Below are 26,205 nucleotides of genomic sequence, written 5' to 3' on the forward strand. Positions count from 1 at the left end.
TCATCTAAAGGAGTCCAAGTCGAGAGGATCGAATGTAAACATAAAAGAGGTGTTCAGACATAGTGTCATACTCTCTTTCTCTCTTTCTAACACATAGTTTTTGTCACAGACAACGGAGTATATTCTTCCAAATTCTCTATCGGTATCGCATTACACAATTTTCTACACGCTCGCGTTCGTCTTTTACTTTTCTTTTTTTTTAAATCTTTTTCATCACTGTCTCTTTGGCGGCTTATACACACATTTTACTCTCGAATCGTAAATTCTTCATTAATATAAAACACGTATATAAACATAGACTGATTACATCGGTGTTTACAATAATCTACGATTAAAAAAAGGTCGTACATTGTTTCGTTTATCTCCGGTATACGCTTTTATGCGAGAACATTCGTTTTGAGATAAATAGCACGCATCGTACGCGTATATATATATATATTCCAAGTGTATATATATTTATATATATATATATATAACTATATGTATGAGTGTGCAGTGTCGTAAGAGGGTACCCAGGTACATGCGCTATATGTGTTTGAGATTTCTTTTGAAAAATACCTAAATCTCTTATAGTTTAACACACGATCATGAAATATATTCGCTTTGTACATTTTAACGCATTTTCGACGAAGGAAACTTTCTTTTTTTCTCTTTTTCTTTTTCTTTGCGCAACGTGTATGTTGTGTGTTACATTATGTTTCGACGTGATACTATGGAAATACATAAATAAGGAAGAGAGGCAGTTAATCATCGTATCGTAGTACGTAGCAGTTCCCATCAGTTCTCGTCTCTCTGTTCTATTTTTATTAAACAATTATCGATGTTTCAATCGGAGGTCCAACACGGAAATCCATCGTGCATAAATACGTGCAGTTAACTTAATCGCGACCAACGCGCACGTTTATGGATTTTCTTTTATAATAAATATCGAAATTAATATTGTGCGAACTGTACCTGCGAAACTAAATTTTAAAAATATTCTCCGCAGTGGAAAGAAATAATTAAAAAGTTTACACGCGAAAGCATATATCGGTGAACGATTTTTTATACACTTGAGGATAACTTTTCTTTCTAACTTCTCATCTCGCGTGAAAACAGACTATAGAATGTATTCTCAAGCTGTTATGCTATTTCTGGCATTCCTCGAGGAACGTGAATTCTTATGTAACAAGATAACACCTTACACTCTCACACTCCTTATTTAACATTGTAAGTTCTTGCCATGCTAAAATTGCCATATTAATAATCTTACACTTTAGCATTTACTTTCCGAAAAATGTATAATAAATATTCTAATGTGATTTGTACCGCGCGAAAGGAAAATGAATCCTATTTTTTAGATAAGATTCTGAACCATTTGATTATATTACTCCTTAAAAATAATCGATTTCCTTGATATTATCCCAGACTCCTATAAATTGCGATTTTTTATTCTGCGTTAAAATGTCGAGGTATAATTGTCTCGAATTCTATAAAGTATCAATTACACAAACTCTTCGCATTATCACGATGATTTTCCTCCTAACGCGATCTCGTTGTCAGATCATAGATGTTTCAGTGCTCTCGGAATCGCGATACATATACGTTATAATAAGCCTAACAAAAAAATCTGCAATCTACTTCGATAATCTCTTCCGCGCGCTCGCAAAAAAAATACGAGTGCAACGAAAACATCTTTTTGTCATGTTCGCGTGTACGTTGCGTTTATCGTTTGCGTTTTAGATTCGCGGGAGGTAATTCGCATCGCACGATCGAGATCGAATCGCGCGCGCGGAATCAATTATAAAGGTAAAAAAATATTACCGCGAATCCCTACTCGCACTATTCCTTTTTCTTGTCTCCGTGTATTCGGCGACGTACTCAAAAATGCCGCAAAAACGCGAGAAATTATACAGATACACGTCTTCTTAGAGTGTTTCTCTCGTGTGAGACACATCTTTCCGCATACCGTTGCCTTTCGCTATAAAGATACATATATAAGATATATATTTATATATATATATTAAACATGACAATTGCTTGTACAACATCTCGATTATATATTATCAGACATTTCTTTTTCTTGAACTTTTCTTCAACATTTTCTTTAACATCTATTAGAGGAAAAATGCTTTTAAATTTGTTATCATTATAAGAGACATATTGGCTGTTGGTTTGTCGCACACATTGGAAGAAACAGAAGTCGCGTAGTTTATCGGTGCAATTGCTCGCGTAACGGCCTTTAAATCGAGCGCAAATCCTCGTATTAAAAGTACTCGAATAATGAATCGAAATCATATATCGATTAATTGTACTCGATTAATTGCGTAACTAACGACGCGCAACTGTGTCATCGCGTCCATTCGATGTACCTAGGTTCGTGATTAACGTTACCTGATGTAAATTACATCATCGAGTTTCTTTCTCGTTGAGATACGCATATACCGGGTGAAGTGTATCGAAAATCTCTCGGATTATACGCAGAACGATGAGCGATCGAGAAAGACGCATAGAGATTTTCGACGACGCGCCCGTAGGTGCGTATCTCCCTTGCGAATACTTTTCGCGACACTGCACCGTGTGTATATGTGTAATGTTGATTGCGCGCGAGAGTGCGTGTTTAGTGTGCGTGGGTATTTTGTACAAAGGTACAAACGCACGCGTGCCGACGCGTACATAGGAACGTCGCTTGAGCAGGAGCGATTATGTTTCTCGCTTTGAGTAGTGAAGATACGCAAAATTGCTGGAGAGAAAATATTTTCAGATTCACTTCACAGGAGATATTATCGAAATATCAAAAAGTGGAGATGAATTTTATTCATTTAGGCTAAATCACGATTAGTTTCAACATTTGTGACAAACACGTATGACTCGTGAAAAATAAATTACGCAAAATTAATGAAATGCACATGTAAAAAAATTACATCTTTCTACTAATATAATATATATATTCAATTAGGGAAATGATTGCTAAATTGATCAAAGTGAAAAGCTCGCAGTCTTGATGGTCACTATAGGCATGTCGGCGCGCGTACGATTGACTTTGATTACTTTACGAGCCTTCGATTGCTAAAGTCGTGTATCGTCACAGTGCTCTTATCTTATTTGTTTTATTTAATTTCATTTTTTTATATATTAACTATACTTTTTCGGTATCGTTTCCCAAAGCCTCGAAAGTGCGCTCTACAACATTCCTCCCTTTCCACCTCTGTCTATCTTTTTCTCTCTCTCTCTCTCTCGTCTCGTATAATCTTGGTATAATCTTTTAAAGCTTCGTTTGGCACGTATAATTAGAATGTTATTTTTAGTTTTACGGAAGAATTCGATTTAGCGTTAATCTCTCTCTCGTTTCACCTAATCGCTAATTATCCTCCCGTATTCTCCGCTGGCCGTGCCAGCCATCACATCTATATCACTGCCCCCCTATCGTTCCCTCCCCGCATTATTACATTTAAACACATTCATTTACAGTTTTATACTTCGCTACGTCGTAAAATTTACATCGAGTGTTTACATCGCCCATCGCGGCTTCGCGCGACGTATAGAGATATATATCATCTCGTAATCCTTTCGATATTTTTTACTTAAATAGGTTCTTGTGCGACTTAGCTTTTTTTTTCTTCGTGTCTAAACCCCCATTGCTACTCGCCATCATCCTCCTCTTTCCTTCTTCTGGAAGGAATTTCTCGAGAGCAGCGCGATGCTTCCGGACGACGGCGAACCGCATCGGGGGACACCGATACACCCGGATGTACCGAGTATACCGGACACGTAATATAATTCCGAACGCGCGACTCGCGTAAGGTTCGCGCTGTTCGGAGAGATATTAATGAACGTTATATTCATGGCAGTATCCACGTCGCGTTACTTCTTGCGAAACTCGGAGACCGGAGCTGCATGCGTTTTGACTAGTGTTGACGGCCGACTCGCGCTTCCCATCGCGAACGGGTCCGTCCCTCTTTCCTTCTACAATGTCGCCAATTTTTCTCAATCTTCCTATAGAGATAGCGTCAAGTGTTATTACATTTCCGGGAAGATAACCTGAACATCCGACAGAATTATTCAAAGAGAGAATTTTGAACAAAATCAAGATGAGAACCCTCAGTTTCTTCAAAAGGTCCGCGACCCAAAAAAGATTATAAGAACCACTGCGGTATATTAACAATTCACGCGACCCGTTATAGACAATCGATACCGTTGAAATTTGATATTATTCGCGAGAATATTGTGAACAAACAAACCGTTCTTACATGCATAGAGCAAGGACCCGCTCACGTCGATCGGTGTGTCATATCGTTAACCCCCCGACGGAGAAACATTAGTTTTTTCTTTTTAATAAACATCAATGTAGTTATACAATAACGCAATTACATTAGAGAGAGAAAGAGCATTAAAACTCTGAGATGTTACACATTGAAGAACCGGATTAACAACGTAATCATCAACGATAATAAATTTTTATTATGACGAATAACGCGAAAGCGATAGAAACGCGATTGTCAAGGGGCTAATCTCTCTCGTTATCGTGATTCAATATCACACGGGAGAAAAAAAACACATTTGAGAAAAATCTAGTGTCAGTTTCTCTACGTAGCGAAAGTGCACAAAGGATTGATTGGATATTGTCGATCTAACAATCAGAATCCGAAAGATGCGCGGCTCAAATGACCGGACGTACTCGAACAACGTCGATAGGAACAGGGTAGTTTGGCAGTCGCGAGCGCCAAATTTATTCGCGGCAGTTTGCCGGTCTCCTCGCTTCCATTTCTTCGTGCGTTCTGAAAAACGCGCAAAAAGGAGGAAAAGTAAACGGCAATATAATAATAATAATGCAGCATTGCGTATGTATGTATATGAATATGTGTATGTGTACGCGTATGTGTATATGTGCGCGAACGCGCGATCGTCGACTTCCAATTTTGCGAGATGTGGAAGTGAGCGAAAGGGATTGAACCGATGCGAAAAGATTGAATTACGCATCGGTTACTGATATCATCCCCGGTCGACCGCGGTGCCGCGGTTCCTGCTGTGCCACTTACACTTGAGAATCCTCACGTAGGTTCTGCGGAAGGCCGCGTTGCACAGCGCGTAGCACATCGGATTCACAGTACTATTGATGTAGCAAAGGTAATAAAAAAAGTCCCACAGCTCCTGTGGTATGTACCACGAGCAGGCGGTGATGGACTTGAGGAGTACCAGAATGTTGTACGGGGTCCACGTGATGATGAACGCCAGCAGAATCGCCGATAGTGTTTTCGCGGCCTTACGATCGGCCTTCTTCTCCTGCAGCTTCTTCTTCTTCTTGTTCGGTTGCTTGTTCAATATACCTTTGCCCGTTGTCGGCGCCTTCGGTATGTTCTTCGCGTTTAACGGTATCCTGACGTCCGGCATTTGCGACGGCCTCCTCATCACCGTCGACGGGCTCGGTCCGGCACCGAGACGATAAACCTTGCCGGCACCGCCAACAGTGAGACCGCCGCCGCCACCGCCACCACCACCATCGTCCTCGCTGTCCATCATGCTGTGCAGTTGAATCGACATAGACTCATCGTGGATCATCTTTATGCTCGGCCCCTCGCTGTATTTGCCGCCGTTGCTTGGCAATTTGATCAGAATCGTATAAACCTGGAAAACGAAGAAGGCGTGCGCATACTATCGGTCCTTGAATAATCCACTCGAGTGATTTCGTAAGATAATAGAACATACTAATCAGAATTTTAATTTTTGTATTAATCATACGTGATATTAATTTTTCTAGATAAGATAACAATATAATTGTCGCTTTTTGAAATATATAATACTGATGTCTCGCAAGACCTAATTCTCGAATAGGAGCATTACATACGGAATCACTGGAGATAGTCTTGAGATCGGGCGGCCGCATCGGCCTTTTGTACTCGTGCTGAGCTGCGGCCTTGTCCAGGGCGATTCCCGCAGCCTGTATCGCGCTGAGGGAGGGACATCGCGATACCGTGCTGGGAAGCGGCGTTTCAGCCGATAGCGGCGTGAGCGTGTCCTCGTAGCCGGGTCCGGTGCGGCTGCTCTCCGGTCCCGCGATATCCTCGTCGTCGTCCTCGTCTTCCCGTCCGCTGTGCCACCACGCGATGCACCACATCTTCAGCCAGGTCCAGGAGAATGGCCTGTGCTGCTTGCCCGAAAATGAAAATGATAAGATTGTAATCGAGCGATGATGAATGAACCAAAATCGACGAAACTTTGTGCATAATAATGTAAAGTTAATTTTGCATTTTTTGAATTGATAGTAACAATGTAAAGAGAAATATAAGATGCTATGGAATAATAATGAATTTTTTTTGAGTGTGCAAAGATTGGACAAATAGAGAGTTTTAATTTTTCACTTATAAGAGAATAAGATCTTTAAAAAGGGGAATAAGTGCGACGGAAATTTTACTTACGCTTTTGTATTGCGGATAGTGTTTATCAATGTAGGAAACGGCAATGTGAGTGGCATGCGAAACATCTTCGCCAGTACTCGACTCGCTTCGCTGTCTTCTACCATCCTCCATATCTAAAGCCTCGTCGCTACACGAAAAATATTACAATAAATACACTTTGAACTGCAATGGTCCTTTCGACTTTGCGATATTTGCGATACATTAATTACTCGCGTTGTCGAAAAGAATGTTTCGTTATGTTGATTTGATACAAAAATATTTTTATCAATATTTTGATTAAACATATAAAATACATTGACATAAATAACGAAATCTGTAGATCTGTGAAATTCAAATGAAAATGAAAATCATACAAATAGGAAACATCAAAGTAATAAAAAAAGGTGAGGGAAACATTTAATTTGAAATACTTCATTATTTTTTAATATTACGAAAGGTAAGAAATGTGTGACCAAAATAATATAATATAGGAAAAAAGGTTGAATAATTTAACAATACTTCTTAACCGCTCATTAACTGCATGTGCATCTCTCCTGTGTCACATTAAATCAGAACTAGGAAGGGAAATCAACCCTCCAAGTAGGGCATTACCATCTCTCTTGTGCAGGGGTTTCAGTTGCGTATTTTTGGTGATGTGCTGACGACAAGTTTGGAGGGAAACAATTGAAAACGTTAGTTACCACCTCGAGTTGCTGCGCTTGCTCGCGTCTTGCTTGCCGGCCTGCAAATTCGGCAGATCCTTCTGCCGTTTCTTGGTCTCCTTCCAGATCCGCCAGTACAGGATTATCATTATCATGACAGGAACATAAAACGCGGCGATGGCCGTGCCGAAGGTGATGTAGTGGTTCGTCTCGATGAATTGGATGTAGCACGCGGTCTTTGGCACGGTTCTTTGACCCTCGATGTACGGCCACGCGTAGATCCAGGGTGGCCAAAGAAGCAACGATATACCCCAGGCGGATCCTGGCGGAAACGATTTAACGAATATAATTAATTCTACGCGATTTATCGCGATTCATTATATGGTAAAATTTCATAGCAAGAAAATCCAAGAGAATGTAAAATGTGATTAATGTATAAATTACGATACATTTCACTATATTCACAAATCGCAACACTCACCGATCATGACGGCGGCTTTGACGGTCGTTCTCCTGGCCCGATAGGTGAGCGGGCGCGTGACGGAGAAGTATCTGTCGAAGCTGATGATGAGCAGATTAAGGACCGACGCGTTGCTCGCGAGATAATCGAGGGCTAGCCACGTGTCGCACACGTGGGGCCCGAGCGGCCAGTAACCGAGCACCGTGTACAGCGTGAAGAGAGGCATGGAGATTAGGCCGATCGCAAAGTCGGCCACCGCCAGGCTGAAGAGGAAGTAGTTGGAGATGGTTTGCAGCTGTTTGTCGATCTTGAACGATATCATGACCATTATGTTGCCAACGACCGTAGTGAGACTTAGGAGGACGGCGATCACCACTATCATCACACGCTCCCATATCGCGTATTGATGAGGCTCACCGCCGCAGTCGAGACCGTTGCTGACGTTGTAGCTGTCATTGCCGGGTATCTCCACCATCGGAGTAACGTTCATGTCTGACGGACTATCTCTCGCCCTCTTTCTCTCTCTTCGTATCGTTTCGGATCGCAAGATCGTCTTATCTATCCTCGTCCCGGTGCTCCGCGACCGATGCGGTTCGCGCGGGCGATCGCGCGTCCTCTGCTACTCTCGCGAACGATCCTTCGCGTTTTCCGCTGTACCCCGATCTTCGGGGCACCCCTCCGCGAAGCCCACCTCACTCTCGTCCGCTCTTTACCATGCGCGCGTTCGCCCACGCGCTCGTTCGCGCGCGCGCACGCACGCCCGCCCGCACGCACGCACGCACGTACGTACGCACGCACGTACGCGCGAACGCGCGAACGCCACGCTTCCGGTCCTTCTCGTCGGGATACCGGGATTCGGCGTGCGACGTCTTCGCCGGTGCTACCGACCGCTTCCCTTCCGCGATATCTTCCCTTCCCCTCTTCCTTCGTCTTCGTCTCTTCGTCGTCGTCCTCGTCCTCCTCGTCCCCCTCCTCCTCCTCCTCTTCCTCTTCCTCTTCGTTCTCCACCTCCGTCGTCGTCGTGCTCTCGCTAGGTGGAAGGTAGTGTCAACTACATCCCACACTCGCTCCTCTGGGCGGAGACATCGAGTCTGCGAGCAAAAGATAGAGCTGATATACTGAAGAATCATGCGGTAGATATGAGGATAGTAACGCGTATAGCTTCCGAATCGTATTAACGACTGCAGTTAATATCTATCTTTTATGGATATTTAATATACGTATATTTTACTTTCTTTCAGATAGACTTATTTTAATCGATGTTTATTTAACGGAGAATTTAAGATGGATCTAAAGCGCTGAGAGACGATTATAGAAGTGCTTTCAAGTGTCTATTTCTGTAGGATGATAAATTAATGAATCCAACATAAACAAATTTCCGCGATTTAATTCTTATTTAAAAGGAAAAATAGTCTCGGCGCATCCTTTCGGATGAATTTCTCGGGATACAGCTGTCTGTGATCTTGACACACAAGTGCTCGCATCTTGTTTCGCTCGACAGACGAACTGTCTTAATCCTCGATTCACCGTCAGCGCGGAGAAGTAATAAAGGAGAAAAAAAAACAACTCTAGCGGTGATAAAGAAGAAAAAAGAAGTAGGAAGGAAGAAGAGGAAGAATTCTTTTGTCGTACTTTAGCACGACAGGTAAACTGTGAGAAGCGCAACCGAAGCCGCGGGGCTTCCACTCCGTTTCCGCCGCTGGATGCGCGCAAAAGACGTCTTTTTTCCCCTAAACCGCATTACTTTGTCTCTAACGAGCAACTTATTCGCTCTTCTCGAAACAAGATGTATCATATACGCAAGAAATAAAAAAAAGAAAAACAAAGAACATTCCGTATTAAGCCTTCGCTATGTCAGCTTCGAGAAGCTCGAGAGCGACAGAACAAATTGTCGATAATTATAGATCCTTTTTTTCGCTAACGATGATCCCGAATCTTTACATTTCATGAAACGAGCCATCGAGATTTTCCGCTTCTTCCTTCGAAAAATTAGGAAAAAAATTTCTCTACTTTGTCTCTGTCACTCTTAATACGAATAAGATGTACACATGCACATATGATTATATCATTATGTAATATTGTATATAAATATATAAAATTTTATATATATGCTTGAGAAAATCCGCAAAGTTGTCGACTTAATGCGCGGGTTTTACACCGGATAACATTGTGGAAGCGGTGAGAGCAAAGTTTCGGGCTTGTTATCGCCTAGAATCACACAATTCGATCGCGTTCCGCGTGTTCGTCCCGTGGAAGGAAGACGAGGCAAAGTCGCAGTAGCGAGAGATCTTGATGTAACCGGCGGGGCGCGACGGCGCTTCAATTACGGATGTATTTCACTTGTCTTGCGAAGGCGGCCTTAATACGCGTAGGAAATTTTGCAAGTGTCACGAATCAGATCCGTCTACGTTTGCATCCGAAAGGGTCGTCGTCAAGCCCGTAATTTGCACAATTAGCTGACATTTATAAGCGCAGGCTGCATAAAGCACACAAAGACGAGGTAAATGATTCGCACGCGCTAATGAATAATTTTCGATCTCTCCTCGCTCATTCTGACACAGTTCCCTTAATTTTTAAATTGGATGTTAAAAAAAGAGATATTTCACGATTCAGAGAAGCGTATTCTCTTTCGTCAATTTGGCTTCTCTTTGGAAAAATATCGATATGTATCGGAAAAGAAAGATCGCGTTTGCAAATTAAACTTCGGAAATTAATCACTAATCAAGATTCGTCCCGTATTTAATTTCAAGTAGGTTTTACCGTAATAAAATGTCATTAAAGTTTAAAATTAAAAGTGACTGAGGAAAAAGAACATTCTTTCGATCCCTGTCTTCCCCCTAAGTCTCTTCGTCAAAGAGACTATCGAGGGAGATTCCCCTTCGGAAAATTTCTCGAGTTTCCGACCTTACCGCGAAAGGACACCGGGAAGGACGATGGGAAATAACGTACTCGATAACTGCCATAATTGCGACAGATTCCTCATCGAATGCGGCCAGTTCGATATCCCTGGCGAGGCGGTCGAGCTGCTGCTGCGGCAAGGGCGTGGAAGGATGCATGTTGCGCCAGGTGTGCAACGCGATTACCTCCCCGTTAAGTGCGCATGGCATGCTCGACGCCTGTAATTATAGAAAGGCCAGCGATATTTAAATTATTCGCGAATAGTAAATAAGTTTATGCGAGAGCTTTGCCGTGTACTGGATTAACGGCTCTTCTCCTAGGATTGAAGAGTTACATTTATAGAAAGGGCAAGTCGAGCGCTGCTCTTAGCTTTTTCTCGAGTTGCAAAGTCGTCTTGGAATTAGTTACGTAAAGACAGAACTAAATACACTTTATGTATTATCTTGTCTCTATAACCGCCCCCATTTTACATCCGTCTTATATCTTGCGAGCGCATAAATAAGTTTTCGTTCTAAGGTTCACGCGTAAAATATATTTTCCTTTTAATCCCCGGATTTATTCGATATTCGCGAGAATTACTCCGAAATTAATTTCTCTCCTCTCGAAAACAGGGAGAACTGCCGAGGAAATCAATGATATTACAGCGCACATATCTGGATCAATGGCGTTTTATGCCAGTCGACATTTACCGCGAGAACAAAAGCGCACGTACTTTGCTGTTATTCGTTGGTATTAACGTTTCCGCGACAGTGTTTCTCGCGCGACGAGTAGGCGCGAACTCGGTTATCGAGCTTCTCTCGTAACGTTTGCGAAGGTCGAACGGCGTCGTGTCCGCCTCGAGATAATCGGAAGCGAGTGACGGGACGTCGTTCGAAAATCGATGCGGGTTTGCAATTTTTACCTTACGCCGTTTAACGAGGCTTTCTATTGTGCATCCTTCTAGATAGCCTCGTTTTCCACGAGGACGTATGAAAAAGTTCATTGAATTGAATCTCTTAATAAAAACACCCTTAGATATCTCGCATTTTTAACGATCTTTATTGGCAGATTCTTTCTATTGCTGCTTGCACGGAATAATCAGAAATAAGTAGTACATGGTAGAATAAAAATTTCAAGAAGCGTAAACATGTGTCTCAAAATTGTCCGGAAATTGTAGACAGCAATGCTATCAAAGTGCAACAGAGCGTTAAAGATGGTCCCGGGACGGGGACATTTAAATCGCAGTGGATGCTTGCCAAAAAGTTGGCGATAGCGCTATCGCTACTTTAGACTTTGCGGTTTGTTTTTTTTTTACAAGGAAACTCATCGCATTAACAATTTAATGTTTTTTTTTTCATTTTTATCGTAAAAGGAAATATTATGTAGTCGGAGTACGTGGCATTCAAAGATGTATATCTAACAATTTTGATACTCAAATCGCGCTTTTTTTTTACAAAATGATAATTATTAATTACACACGGATGAAAATTAAATTCTCATTCAATGTCGATCTCACGACACATCGTACGCAAAAACATTGAAGAATTAACACGAATAGTTAAGCGACACGCGTGATTTTTTCCACCCGTTCTCGGTTTTAGCGGTCGTAAAAGCGGTTATGCGTTCGAGCGGAAAACTTTGGTCCCCGTCGACGTCGGTTCATTTCAGGGAACGTGTCACAATAGTGTCACTATTGTTACACGACGCCTCGCGGCGGTATCCGATCCGCTGGAGAATAGGTGCTATAACGCGGCGAGGGAGGAGAGGGTCGTTCTTGCTCTCGGGATAGTAGGTGCTGGCTGACCCTACGCCACCGTCTCACGTGTGACCTGTTCCATAAATAAATATAGAAACGCATAGAAACGCGCGGTCTCGTTAACGGCGTGCTTCGGTATAACGAACACTGGCCTTAATTAGTTTGTTAATACGCTCAGACAACTCGCGCTGTTGTGTCAGCATACGCGATTCTGGAAAATCGCGTTAACAAGTTACCTCGAGACGTTGCAGCTCGATCTTGAGGACCTTGTCTCTGATTTAGGACGAGCGGTCAAAATTATGCGCCGGCAGAAATGACTCAACGACGAGAAGCGAGTCGAGTAATATCGATAAATATTGATCGCTGGAGACTCGAATCCTGAAAGTTAGTCGTTAAAAGTCTCGGTGCACGATTAAACAATGGTAACGGAATCTACGGCAGTCGTTCTCGCATTAACGCGAGTACTTTTAGCATTTATCGTATCCGAGGCAGCACGCGGTGGTATAACAGAAACGGCCATAATGCCGTTAAAATAACGACAATGACAGCTACGGGTTTGCCGCGTGCAGATAACCGCGTGGCGCGCGCGTGTCCGCATTCATCGCGGACAATGCGAGGGATCTTTTAAAAGAGATCTACTTCGCGCATCCGTATATAGGTAATACGAACAGTGGATGATGAGTATTAAAATCGCTTACGTCACTCTGTCCGCGATGTTCTCCGCCAAGTGGATAGGTAGGCCGCTCGCGATTATTCGCTGCCAGGATGCGTGTCTAATAATACGTAATGCACAATACTCGGCGTATCGCGCGATCGGACGTTGAAGTTCTTCGGCTCCCACGTGCTGGCGATATCGCGCGCGGAATATCATAGTTCTCGCATACACAGTAATAAATAAGTATACGATTGTACTCGCAAAATTGCTCGAGCAATCTTAAACACTCTACGACATTTTTTTCTTAATGCAAGAAGACGAAGGAGCGAACAGAATACATTTTTCTATGGCTCCGTCTCTCCTTCTCTCTTTAAGATATTTATAAAAATATACATATATATATATTTCATATTTATTTTATACTTTGCCAAGATTAGTCATAAGTTTGCCAATCGAAATGCGTTTATTTTTCGAATAATTTCATAATAACAAGAGAAAAGAATCGAAACTTGTGGGGAGAAAGATGTGAAAAGAAATGTGGAAAAGAAAAATTATTCTCCTTCTCGCAATGTTCTATCGTATATAAAAGCGATCGAGCTTCGTAACGATATTTATCCTGGAGGAGGATCTGTAAAAATGCACCGGCTCGCGTGCAAAATGTAAAAATAATGTTTCAACCGCGTGTAATAATGTAAACACTTTTATCGGCTATCGATTTCGGTCGACCTGCGCCGCTTCTTTTATTACGAGAGTATATATCGGGATACGTGATCCGAGATAGATTAGCGGCTAACTAAGTCTAAGTCGCGTTGTATTAACAAAAGTCTCTCTCTCCCTTCCTCTCCTCTCTGCCTCTCTTTCGATTCCCTTCGATCGGCTTTCACGGAATCGCGCATCTTCGTTGAGGAGACGCGTGAATCGAGAAAGCATTATTCACACCAAAAGACAAACGCTCGCGCGCGTAAAACATATTAACGACTAAATAGAAAAGAATAGCAGAAGGTCGTGATCCACTTATATACATCAATCTACTTATTACGAGGCGTTACAGCCAGCCGCCGTTGCGGCTATCCCGGCCCCGCTACACAGTCGAACTATAAATAAATTTTCCGATACGCTGCTCTTTTTGCCGATAAAAAAATGTATATATATATTCACACATACATATTCCTTCCTTGCACGCGCGTAAAGGCGCGCGTAAATTGCGCTGTGCATATTTTTACGGGCCGTCCCCGATCATGCACGGCCGCCGTTAACGTCAACCGATCTCCGGATGTAAAAAGTTTCCTCTTCGAGAGCATGCGCGCGGAAACCGCGTTTCGAAAATCGAAGTCTATCGGATAGCGTACCGAGACTGCCGTTAATAACCTTTGATATTTCATTAATGAAGAATATTTCTTTGTTCCCCGCTCCGGAAAGGTTACGAAGGAACGTAATAATAAAGCGGTACTTGTCGGACGCGCTAAACATTCGTCTCGAACAAGAGAATCGTATGAAAAGTATTGTACGTACTATTAACAAATATAATAAAATTTATCGCGACCTATATTTGCGTTCGCTTTAAAGAAAAAAATTCCGCTTTCAAAATTCAATTAATGTTTGATTGTATTAATATTATACAATCAAGCGTATTGATTGTAATATAAATTTGGTGATAAATTTAGGAAATAAATTGGACGGAGGCTTTGGCATAATCGTACAGTCGCGTATTAAGGATACATGTATCGTTCTATAGTCAAGTGGAAGATTTGCAGGATTATGAATTTAAAAAAAAAATATAAAAAAAAGAATTCCGATTAGGAAAAGAAATCGCATATCAATCGTCGCACACGCCTCGCCATTTTCCCAGGATGAAACAGGTGGCACTCGCTATTACCGCTGCGGCTTTTATTACATTTTGCTCGCTAGTAGACATAAATGGGACATGTCGATCGAATTACTTCTAACGCGCGCCATACCTGACGATGAGGTGGACTATATATCGGCGATAGCTCGGCGGCAGTAGCTAGGTCGGGGATGTCTCTTAAGAGAAAACGGTAGATGTATGTACAACCTAATTCGAGTATAGGAGTATAACACATGGTCGCCAACCAGGTATTTCTCGTCGATATACACGATGCATCGGAGAAGCATCCGCTTGCGATCCACTTTCCCACGGACGAGAATTTTGAGCTGGCTTTTCTTGAGCGCAAAAGACTTTGAGGAACGTTTATCCGATAACGTTTCACACACGACGTGAGAAGGCTGCAAAGACGAAATAAATAAAAAAAGTAATTTTGAATGAATTGAAAAGTAGTTGCTTTGCAATAAAAAACACGTTATAAGGGTACAATTAAAAATGAAAGGGTTGATAACGAGCGCTGGAGATAAGCGGGAGAATAAAGTTCGTCTAATCTTAAATCTTCTGAACACAAGTTCTCTAGTCTAAAAATAGATCAACTCTGAAGCTTTTCAGAATCTGCGACTGCGAGAAAGTGTGCGATTTCTGATACATTCTTTATAGTATCGCGCCAAAGCCTCGCCTTCGCGTCAAAGAAGAACGAAGCAAACATCTTTGAGATGCGTAGAATCGAGGTCGGAGCATTATTCTCTCTTTCTGTCGGAATAATAGGGGACCGACGAACTTCGTGTTTTTATTTCCTGATGGAACATCGCGTATAGCGAGCGATTCGCCGAGCGATCGCGATTAAAATACCTGTCCGTTCATACGATTTAAACTAGCGTTAATAGATTTTTTTAGAGCGTCATAAAATCAAACAAAAATAAATTTCCCTTCAACATAAGGCGTATACAAATACCGCGATTCTTTTTCGCATGCAAACATTTTCGGGAATTATATTTTTTTTTTCAAATTCGCCCATCACGCAGATTATACTGTGCAGGCAATAGAAAGATTTAGCTGATCTAAAGTTAACGAAATATTTTGCTATTCGATAAGGCGAAAATTGCATAAAGACTATTATCATTATCGCTGGAAGCTGTCATACTCAGCTGAAAGGTGGGACAGGCGACAGATTGTTATCGTGGATTATAATAGGTCTGTTCTCTCCTCGGCTGCCACTTTCCGCACTTGTCTACACTCCTCTTTCTCTCCTTTTTTTCCCCTCCCTCTCACGTTTCTCTCTGCCAAGCGTAAACTACAGTCGTTTCACTTAGAGTGCAGAAAGTGTAATAAAGTGCAGCTGAAAAGAAAGGATCTCCTAATGCGAGGTCGGGCCGAGGGAATTCAAAGCTTTCGTGCGATGTGACCGGAACTGCAATTGCAGTCTGACATCACGCGAAATGTTGCGTCCACCGATTCGATCTTCGCATTACAATTCCTGAGTATAGTATATCTATCGTTCTTTAATTTTAAGAAGCTATCGATTTATTTATCTATTTAAGCTCAAACAATTAATTATAAATCTTTCTGAAAATATCGTTTGCTATTAATAATCAAAAATAATAATCAAAATATTTTCGAGTAATGAGGAATACAAATAATTAACATGATATCGTAAGTAGACGCGAAATTGTCGTTCATGTTTTTTGACGTCTAAAAAAAATTTGATATTTCGATAGTGTTTCAGTGTCGGACAAAATTGGCAAATTTTGCTGGTGACTTGAGACAAAAGTGACATAACGGCGATGATACGATAAAAGTGCTATAATAATATTACGTAAAACCGGAAATGTGTATATTATCGGTGATACGCGATCGCGAGTCACAAATTACAAGCGGAAGCGCAACTCCGCCCACGATAAGGTAAACGTCATGTGTGTGCCTGCTTCAAGAGATTATTTTTATTTTTTTCTATGCATACTATGTATAATCGGTTCGCTTGTAATATTTGATATCGAATAAGATCGAAATTATTGATACGTGTGTTGTTTTTTATTGTTTCGCTATAATAATCGTATCTAAATCACATCTGTATTTATCAATAGTTGTATGACACGCAATCGCATAATTTTTTTAAAAGATTGAAAAATTTTATCCATTGTTCTCAATTTACATCACAAGTACTAGGAATGACATAAATAAATTAGACGAAAAAAATAAAATTACCATTCTTATGCAACTTCCTAGAATATATACAAGTGTATAATACGATTGCAATCAAGTATGATGATACGCAAGAACAGAAGCTTCAAATTTAAATATTCGTTCTAAAAAAAAAAATCGCCGAACGTCTATTAATTGATTACTTTATACATGCAATATCTCGCTTAATCGTGTGCATAAATACCCCGCGCCCCTCATCATACAGGTACACGCAAACACAAACCTGCAAGTCGACACACGTACACGAGCACACAGCCGCAGAAAAATAGCGACTCGGGTGCACGTTGTTTTAATGAAAAACGATATCCTCCGCTCCTTCGTCGGTTATTCTCGAATCCCTCGCATCCTGAAAAACTCTCACGTACCATGTCCCTCGTCAATAACGCGGAAAAATTTCGCGTGCATTTTTATAGATAAACAACCGACGCGACTTATCGCGTCCGCGGAAAGGGCGATTTCTCGCCGTCGTCGATTGTGTAATAGATTAACGAAAAGATCGCGCCATCTCTTTTGTAAACGAATCTCCCGGAGACGAATTAAGCTACGACGATTACAGCAAACGGATGTTGTTACGGAAACTTAGTTGCGAGTTTGTGGCAAAGTCGAAATTGATTAAGTGTACCTAGGTAAGGAAGCGCAAGGTAGTTAAAATGCAGACGATTATAACGCACGCGAGTGCATCTATATTGCATGTGATTTTTCGATTCTAACATATTCTTTAAGAAAATCATGAATAATTATGGATAATTATTCTCATGCAAGCATCTATACATGGACGGTGATACTTTCGAAGGATTGGCGTGGCGAGATCTTACTCTGAGTTAATGCGCTTCTCTTCTTGTTTTCAACGACGTTAGCACTTTTAAAAAAAAACGATCGCGTCTATTTATCTCGTTTCCATCGAGGAATCTTTAATTCAAAAGTCCCCTGACGCACTAAGAGAACGAATAAGTCGAGGAAGAGAGGTCCATTCTCCTCATTGCCAATCTCGCGGCACACCTAAGGGATGATTTTTTACAGAGCACTGCCGCGAAAAACACTCCCCGGGCCGAGAGAAGTTGTCGAAAGCGACCCCGCACTCCTAGAAATCACTTTACTCGACTTACCCCGACACGCACACGCTCCGATTCCGGATTGATTTCACCCGAGGATACGCACCCGCCGTAATCGCGTTATTTAAGGTTCTCGGCCCGAGCCGAGCCGAGCGAGAGACACGACGCGACGCGACTAGAGCCTAGATAGCCCCGAGAAAGTAAACCGTCCCGAGGAAAAGTAGGGTGGCTCGTCCGGCGGCGTGCTCGTTTGCCGTACCCGCCCAACACGAGCGAGACCGATCTCTCGGCTGTACGAGGGAGATCCGAGACGCCGGCCGATAATCGCGCTAGGATAACGAATAGAGGAAGAAGGAGATAACGAGAAAAGACGCACGCACGAACGAACGCACGCACGCACGCACACACAGGGGAAAAAGAGGGAGAGGGCCGCCACCTTCTACACCCCCGAGCTATACTCGCCCGTGTCGAGTGCGTCACGCATCCTCTCCTGATGTTCCTGGAGCGAGGCGGCGAGAACGGATGCGCGAACGAGACGAGGCGAGATGATGCGATACGAGACGAGATGAGACGAGACGAAACGAGACGAGGCGAGGACCGATCCTCCCTCTGCGAGAGCGACCACCCCTCGGTCGGCGCGGTTGCGAGCGACCGTCGTGGGATCCTTCTTTCTCGCGAGTCGCGCGCGCGTTGCGAGCTCCGCTTTTCCGCCGTGCGTCTCGGCCGGAGGATCGCGCGGGGGATGATGGCAGCGACAGCGGTGAGGGCGGGGGAGGGAGAGGGCGGATGAGAGAAGGCGCTCTCGCACTCACATGTCTGTCGTGTGTAATCGGCGCGCGCGCGACGTGCCCTCGTATCACCGACGACGGGACCCGCGCGAGGACGAGCACCGGTCCGGGCGCGCGATCATCGCGAAGACGACGGCCCGAGAAAGGGATCTCCTCGCTACTTGCTGCCGGCGAGGATCGTTGCTGATGCTGGCTGCTGCTCCGCTTTGTGCGATCGACGACGACGGCCCGTCGTCGGGGAGCGACGATCTACCTCGCGCTGCGCGTGGAAGCCGTTAGGCTGTCGCCGACCGACTGACAGCCGCGTATACGGGTACATGCATGGTTTAACGCGGTCCGACACGCTTAGGGTGGGACGCGACACACATTCACGCGTGCTTTAGGCGAGAGAGAGAGAAAGAGAGAGAGAGAGAGAAAGCAGTTAGATAGGGGTGGCGAGACGAAAGGGTAGATGGGATCCAGTGAAAGAGATCGAGATTTCGCTCGGAGAATGTAGGGAGAAAAGAGAGAAAAAGAAAGAAAAAAGCATAAGGGAGATAAAACGAGAAGAGAGGATGCGCATAAGAGAAGCCGCGTTAAACACAGAGGGTTGCTCCATACGTAAATCGTGAGCTCGCCGATGATGCTGACGCGGGATCGGAGGAAAGACTGACTGTGATGGTAGTAGTAATGGTAGTGGTGGTGGTGAACAGAGAGCGCTTCTCGAACGAGTAATTTAACCCCGTTCTCTCTCTCTCTCTCTCTCCCTCTCGGGCAGTTTTGCTTCAACTTGGTCGAGGGATGCGAGAGAGAAGAAAATGAAAAGGGTGCGAAAGAGAGAAACGAAGAAAGAGAGAGAGAGATTGAAAAAGCTCGTATGTATGTGTGAAAGAAGGAAAGAGAGAAAAAGAAAGCGATATTAGATATATAGCAGAGGTGGGAAGAGAGAGAGAGACTCTGAGGGAGAAAGGAGCAAGTAAATGTGCGTATACATGCCTAACCCAGTGTACGCTTGTGTACGCTACGCGAGTGAGAAAAGGAGGGGAGAGCATGAAAGAGAGAGAGAGAGAGAGAGAGAGACAGAGAGAGGGAAACGACAAACGGCACTGCACTCCGACAACCTCCGCGCTGGGAGGCGCACTAAGGGCGTGGGCAATCCGCGAGCGAGCGAGCGAGCAAGTAGATCGGTGCGAACAACGGTGAACTACATTGATTTTGATTTTCGAAGGCGCGCGCACTTGGCGCTCTCTCTCTGGATCTGCCCATTCATGCCGCTTAGTTACCGAGGACATTGGTCCTGTCCTGTCCGCCCGAATTCGGGGGTACCGCGAAGGATCTTTGGGACTTTAAATGCGGGACTTTAAATTCCAAACGTACGTTGCAATATACGCAATATATACGCGAATAAAAATTGCGCAATTGTCAATCTTAACACATTGATTCGATAATGTAGTATTAATTTTTAAGGCGTTTAAATTACTTATAAAACAATGATACTATCGTTCACCACGTCGCAAAATACTGTCGGTTCTTTTTATGAGAAGACTGATTTCTTTAGCCCGTTCTTAAGGAAATATTTTATAAAAGAAAGATGCGGAGAGAGATAATTTTTAATGACACTTATGCACGCAATTATGATTATTTACATGATGATGTAACTAATGAAGTAATTGGAAGGAATAAGGCTTGATATATCGGTCGTTCTCATACAGAAAGAACAGATTAGATTATCATCCACTATCTCAAGATCTCATTTATTAGACATAACATCTAATAATATAGATATATTTAATAAGTAGAGAAGTCACTTGTAATGTCGCACGATACGTCGCGCAACGATATTAATTTCGAAACTTACATGAGGCGGTACCAAATATACGAAGAGAGAACAGAGTAAAACTGTGCATATCGGGACACACTTCTTTCCCACTGCGTAAATTCGTCAATGCTGCCACAGAAAGTAAGCATTCGCGCAATTGTGTCTGATTGCGCACATTGTTCTACTTAGCAATAAATAAATATCCTTTAAAATGAATTTTGATCACATAAAATATCCGAAGCCGAAGGTACGTTTTATGGCGTCCCAATAATACCTATCCCAATTTTCCTTCGTAGAGATCTCCTCGCTAAAAATTGTGAGATTTTTGCATAATAATTTCGATCTTATCGCTCAACAATACGGAGAGGCAATATCGAAAAATCAATATTTATGTTTACCTAAGTGGAACACCAGTTTGCGTCAAAATGACCTCGGTATGATCGTTCTTCTCGCAGATATCGATTGTTACGTTGCTAAAATGTCCGGATGGCCATTGTTTACAGCGCCATTTTTGGATGATCTTGGTCGGTGTAATTTCCACAAATTCTCCATGAATATTACCACCAAACAACTCAAATTGACCATGTTTCTTTGCCTCTAATTTAACCGGGTTTCTCGTAAAGGCTTGTACCATCTATAAAAATTAAAGACCCCATTGCAATTACTTGTGACTTTGTTTAAACTAATGAGTCATGATATCTCAGTAATCTGCAATTATTACCTCAACTGATGAGAGGACATTGTAAAACTCTTCCGCCCTACACTGAAACTTAACATTTTGCTTAATTGTAGTGGTTGAGATTTTACATCCTACTGTTTCATGATTGTTTGCTGGTGTTATCGCAGTATTCATCTGCATCTGAAAAGAAAAAAAATTGTTGCATTTATAATTCCTTTACATCATAGACATATTTTGTTACCTTAACATTAAAACCAGATGTTATATTTGAGATATTTTCCTTTATATTATCTTTTTTGGGAAGTATCATTCCTTTCGTAAATTCTGTAAAAAAGAGAGAAATAAAATTATACATAAACGCTCTTAAAATATAATACTTTAAATCATAAAAATTAAAAAATTATCTTATCTTACCTTCTTTTAAAGAAGATATATATTTTTTCAATTTTTCTCTTATTGCATCCTTCCCTTTTGTATGCAAAAATTGTTTTACTTTTTCCCCTTCATCTGTACTCTCTTTTAATGTAATTTCAATCTAATTAAATTACAAAACAGCATCAATATAATTTCGATGTAATGGATTTTGTTTGCATACACACAATTATGTGTATGTTTACATAGACACAATTTAATAAAAAATATTTACATCTACTTCGCTGATGTCATTTTCCTCAGAAAGATTAGGGATATTAATTTTACCCTCAATTTGCTCACTTGAATTCTCTTTTGATGTCCATTTAAGCACAATATTCCATTCATAGAAGAAAATAAGTTTTCCTTTCCTATTATTTGCTACTGCTTCGCCTTCACATTTTTCCATTTCAGTTATTTTACACAAAACTACAAATTAAATAATATTCATGAAAAATATATATATGTAATTATAATAATGAAAATATAAATATATAATATAAATATATAAAAATAAAAATATATGTATTACTCAAAATTTTCTCTCCAATATTTGACATTTATTTATATTCACATACTATTTAACTATATGTACCTCCATCTCCTTTAATTTCGGAATTTACAAAAAGTTCCTTTAACTTTTCTTGTGACCATGCACAGGCATTTTTTTCTGTCCTGTAATATAAAATTTTTGTATAAAATAATAATATAAATATATCTTATTCTTGTAAATCTATCAAAGTTTTAAAGTATATATATATATATATATATACTTTAAAACTTTGATAGATTTACAAGATAGTATTACAATATAAGGATTTGGATATTAGTGACTTAAAATAGATAGAAATAAAGATATATTTTAATTATCATAAAGTATAATTATATTTATTAACATACCAATGCCAATTATTGACATTAGTTGCATCAGGCCTTTCTTCTACGATCCAACGTGGATCACCTTCGCCCCATTTTGCCATGCTTCTAAGTAGTAACTAAGACGCCAAGAACACAGGCAATACTCTAGAACTCAACAGAAAATTCAACCTATAATACTAATTAAAATCATGGAAGAAAGTTTTTCAAATACTTTAGTTGATTCCAAGAAGATTTATATAGATATAACCTACAACTTAAATAATGACACAGCGATTTTCTGTGATGCTATTGCTAATAAATATCTCGTCGGTAAGACGAGTTTAAGATTTTTGACAAGTATGAATTGTTCAATGTTGAGCTACTTACTACTGTTAGAAAAATGCTTCAAGACTTGGATGTCCGGTCGTGTTTTTTGTGACAGTTCAGTCGACAACGTTTCAAAGGTTGTCTCGTATATGTTTTGACACGAGACTTCGCCAAAGAAGTCGAATAACGTTGACAGAATGCGTGATCAAGTTAATAATTTCGATGATACTGGTATTCTTCGCGAATTCCTCTGCAACGTCGAGATTACCGTAAGGTCAACTCGACACATGAAACAACGCGAACTGAAAAGCGTTCTCAAGAATTCTGGAAACTTCAGGCATGAAGCATGCGATGATATCAAGATGACGTCTCACATGCGAATTTTGGATGGCGGTAAAAAAAGTTACTAAACGATCTCTAGGAACTTCTCACCGTGGACAAGCTCTATTTGCAATGATCCAACCAGTAACCACGTGCGAGTGCGACATCTTAATATTATCTTGTCTATGCTTGAGATATTCAAGATGTCTTGAACGCGCGCCTTCGATTCTTCGCTTCGCAAATAATTTCGGAGAGTTTATAAAATGCGTAAGTAAAAAGAGAAGCCTCTTGTATTGTTCATTTGCAGACAATATTCTTCGAAATTAAATTTTATCAATATATTTAATAATTTATAACGATTTTCGTTATAAACGCAAAGTTCTCTTGATAAGATTACTGCGTTTCAAGTTTCGATATATCTATATAAAATCGTCTGACTGAATTTTTCGAATGCTTATCTGCGGATAATATTTATTCTCGATGTCTTAATTTGTCGATAATTTTATTAATAATATTAGAAAGTTTATGATATTTATTCCAAGACACGTTTGCATCATCGACGGGATATACTATATTCATGCTACTATTCACACTAGAGATTTAGAGATGCTACTACATTACAATCGCATAAAAAAAGTGTAGCATATAAATTATTATCGGAAAATTATTATCGAAAAAAATAAAGATTTTCTCAAATTTTCCTCAAATTATTTATTACGCATTATAAATAAAATAATAGTTGTCATTATCATGGCAAACATTTCGTTCATGTTTGTTCTCCGAACGAAAGATCATCCGCATTGTCCGTTACATCATTTATTCGGGTCGCATAACTCGAATGCCCGCAAAGTATTATTCGTTCTAGCATCCGACAACTTCGCTAATTACTCGATAATTCGATTGCTTGCGAAACACGATCGAGCTCGTGATGTATTTATATAAGAATTGTCTTTACAATAATAGTAGTTAATCTTTTCGGAATGCGTTTAAAGATCGGTGCTTAACCACGAAAGAGTTAAGGCCTTAATATCTGTAGCCTTCATCCTGTCCTCCCGGTCCTCCTGGCGCGGGATAAGTCGCGGTCCCTTCGTATCGTATCATCGGCCGATATCCGGCCTGATCGGCGACGTAGTCGACAATCTGGGTCCTACCGTCCGGTAGTAGCACGTGATAAGTCCCGGTGGCTTCCATGTCCTTCCTCATCTCGCGATGACCGAAGTCCAGACCAGCCGCCGCGTCTTGAACCTCGTACGAGAACTCGTAGTTTGCCGGATCCTACATCAATTTTATTAAGAACGTTCGATCACGCTTTCGGGGAAAATGTCGTAAAAAATTATATTTCAGGAAAATAATAAAAAAACATATTGAGATAAACTTCCGATGAATCGTGTCGTTTTTTTGTTTTTTATTATTATCAAAAATTTTTTTTCTTGTCCGAAAATACCGTAATACATACTTACACCGGCCCATTCATCCGGATGACCGGTCCCCCCTCCTCCTGCAGCTGGTCGAGAGCTGGGTGGAAGATAGGCCGGGCCTTGCGGTTCGTTCCGAACTCCTACCAAGACCATCGCTAAAAGTACCGCCTGTTCGAAAGAAGAGCGTGAAAACTTGCACAAGTTTAACGAAAAAAAATCTTATTTTAACAAACTAACGTGAAATGATGATTCTACATAACGGTAAGAATAATTTTACGCGCACGTTTCATTCAATATAATAAAATAACTCACAAGAATAAAAATAGAACAAAATAAAACAAAATTTTAACACAAATAAAAGCACCGTACATTAATTTATACATGTCATTGAATATTTCGAATTTTGTGTATTTCAGAAATTTATTTAATGTTTTATAAATTTGTTTATAAAACATTAAATAAATTAAATTTTTTTATATCTGCATCATGTAAACAATATTTTAAAACTTTTAGTTGTTGTTGGTATTATTATTGAATTATTATTGATAGATAATTGTTGAAAGTCGATTATTATTGAAAGATAATTGGAAAAAAATTCTTTTTTTAGGATTCTAGCTTGTAAATGTTTTAACGAGAAGTGCTTGTAACAAGTACCAACCTTCCGAATCATTAGCAATTCGGTGAAATTCTACGAGCGTTCACAAAACTGAGATGACTCGACGCAAACGATTCGGTTTTATAGCGACCAATTCGATCGTGACGAAGATGGAGATGGAAAATGCAATAGTTATTTCGAGAAGCTCTCTCTAATGCGATCGTAAAACCTCTAATTATGGTTAATAATAAAACCGCAGATTTCTGGAGGCTCTAATCATTCGTTCGACATAATTGCAACAGTTCCTGATTCTATGCAATGCTATTATTATATCAGACATACAAAATCGCGTCTCTTCCTCTTAATTGTAATTTTAGAGTAATTTAATAACTGGACATATTCACGTGTGTTATATATTTCGGAGCTAAATATAACATCTTTCAATTAAAAAAAATATATATATATAAAATTTTCCGTGAAATTTATCATGTACAATTACTTATAAATTTATTTGTTATTATAAATTAATTTTTTATTTATTAATTTATATTACTTATTATACTATATTAGATATACTTATTATACTCTATTTAGATATATTTTAATTTTGTTAAATTTGTTAGATTTGTTAAATTTGACATGAAAATCGCGTTTGGCAATTCCCCACGACTGATTTGTTAATAGATTGGGGTTACCATGTAATTTACACGAGTCTTACCCAACAGATAACAATAAGTTAAATTAATAATTCTCTTTTTGATTGCGTCACCGTTCATCCTCTTAGATAGACTTGCGGCAACGTTTAAACATTGCGAAGTATCGCTAGATATCGTAATAGATATTGAATTAATATTCTAATAAACGGTACTATATTTCAGCCACGAGATAAGTTGGTTACTATCTCGTTATTAACTTTTACTTTTTTTACGAATATTTGAAGGTAAACATGTTATATTAAAAATATCTCAATTTTTATTTTTTATGAGTATTTAAAGATTAAAAAACATCATATTAAATATATCTTAAATTTGATGATAGATATATTAATTTAAAATTTAAAGTTTAATTACGATTGCGCGTAACAATAATAAACATGACTAATTAATATACTATGGATAATATATATAAT

At 40.4% G+C, this 26,205-nt stretch overlaps 3 protein-coding genes across 6 annotated transcripts; all 3 read right to left on the bottom strand.

Annotated features, from left to right (window-relative positions):
* Positions 1-97: 97 nt before the first annotated feature.
* On the bottom strand, positions 98-20,212 carry LOC105258758 (muscarinic acetylcholine receptor DM1). 4 transcript variants are annotated; one of them, XM_025411073.1, is made up of 7 exons: positions 17,936-20,212; positions 17,645-17,828; positions 7,518-8,587; positions 7,076-7,358; positions 6,396-6,522; positions 5,825-6,124; positions 98-5,604 (listed from the first exon to the last, which is right to left on the bottom strand). In XM_025411073.1, the coding sequence occupies exons 3-7, from the start codon at positions 7,984-7,986 to the stop codon at positions 4,972-4,974; spliced, it is 1,812 nt and encodes a 603-aa protein (XP_025266858.1). In that variant the 5' UTR covers positions 7,987-8,587; positions 17,645-17,828; positions 17,936-20,212; the 3' UTR covers positions 98-4,971. The 4 variants fall into 4 exon arrangements, with proteins under 4 accessions (XP_025266858.1, XP_011268554.1, XP_011268552.1 ...); XM_011270252.3 differs by lacking the exon at positions 17,645-17,828 and having other exon boundaries at positions 18,694-20,212; XM_011270250.3 differs by lacking the exon at positions 17,645-17,828.
* Positions 20,213-20,375: 163 nt separating this feature from the next.
* Positions 20,376-23,061, bottom strand: LOC105258757 (activator of 90 kDa heat shock protein ATPase homolog 1). The gene is made up of 9 exons (XM_011270239.3): positions 22,803-23,061; positions 22,458-22,586; positions 22,153-22,232; positions 21,793-21,986; positions 21,561-21,681; positions 21,388-21,470; positions 21,189-21,326; positions 20,866-21,101; positions 20,376-20,774 (listed from the first exon to the last, which is right to left on the bottom strand). Exons 2-9 carry the CDS (start codon positions 22,535-22,537, stop codon positions 20,690-20,692), a joined length of 1,017 nt encoding a protein of 338 aa, XP_011268541.1. The 5' UTR covers positions 22,538-22,586; positions 22,803-23,061; the 3' UTR covers positions 20,376-20,689.
* A 725-nt stretch (positions 23,062-23,786) lies between these two features.
* Positions 23,787-25,852, bottom strand: LOC105258756 (pro-resilin). Its single transcript, XM_020029838.2, has 3 exons — positions 25,846-25,852; positions 24,524-24,699; positions 23,787-24,338 (listed from the first exon to the last, which is right to left on the bottom strand). The coding sequence occupies exons 1-3, from the start codon at positions 25,850-25,852 to the stop codon at positions 24,087-24,089; spliced, it is 435 nt and encodes a 144-aa protein (XP_019885397.2). The 3' UTR covers positions 23,787-24,086.
* Positions 25,853-26,205: the final 353 nt, after the last annotated feature.

This window comes from Camponotus floridanus, unplaced genomic scaffold, assembly GCF_003227725.1.
Source record: "Camponotus floridanus strain SB8 unplaced genomic scaffold, Cflo_v7.5 scaffold37, whole genome shotgun sequence".
NCBI lineage: Eukaryota > Metazoa > Arthropoda > Insecta > Hymenoptera > Formicidae > Camponotus > Camponotus floridanus.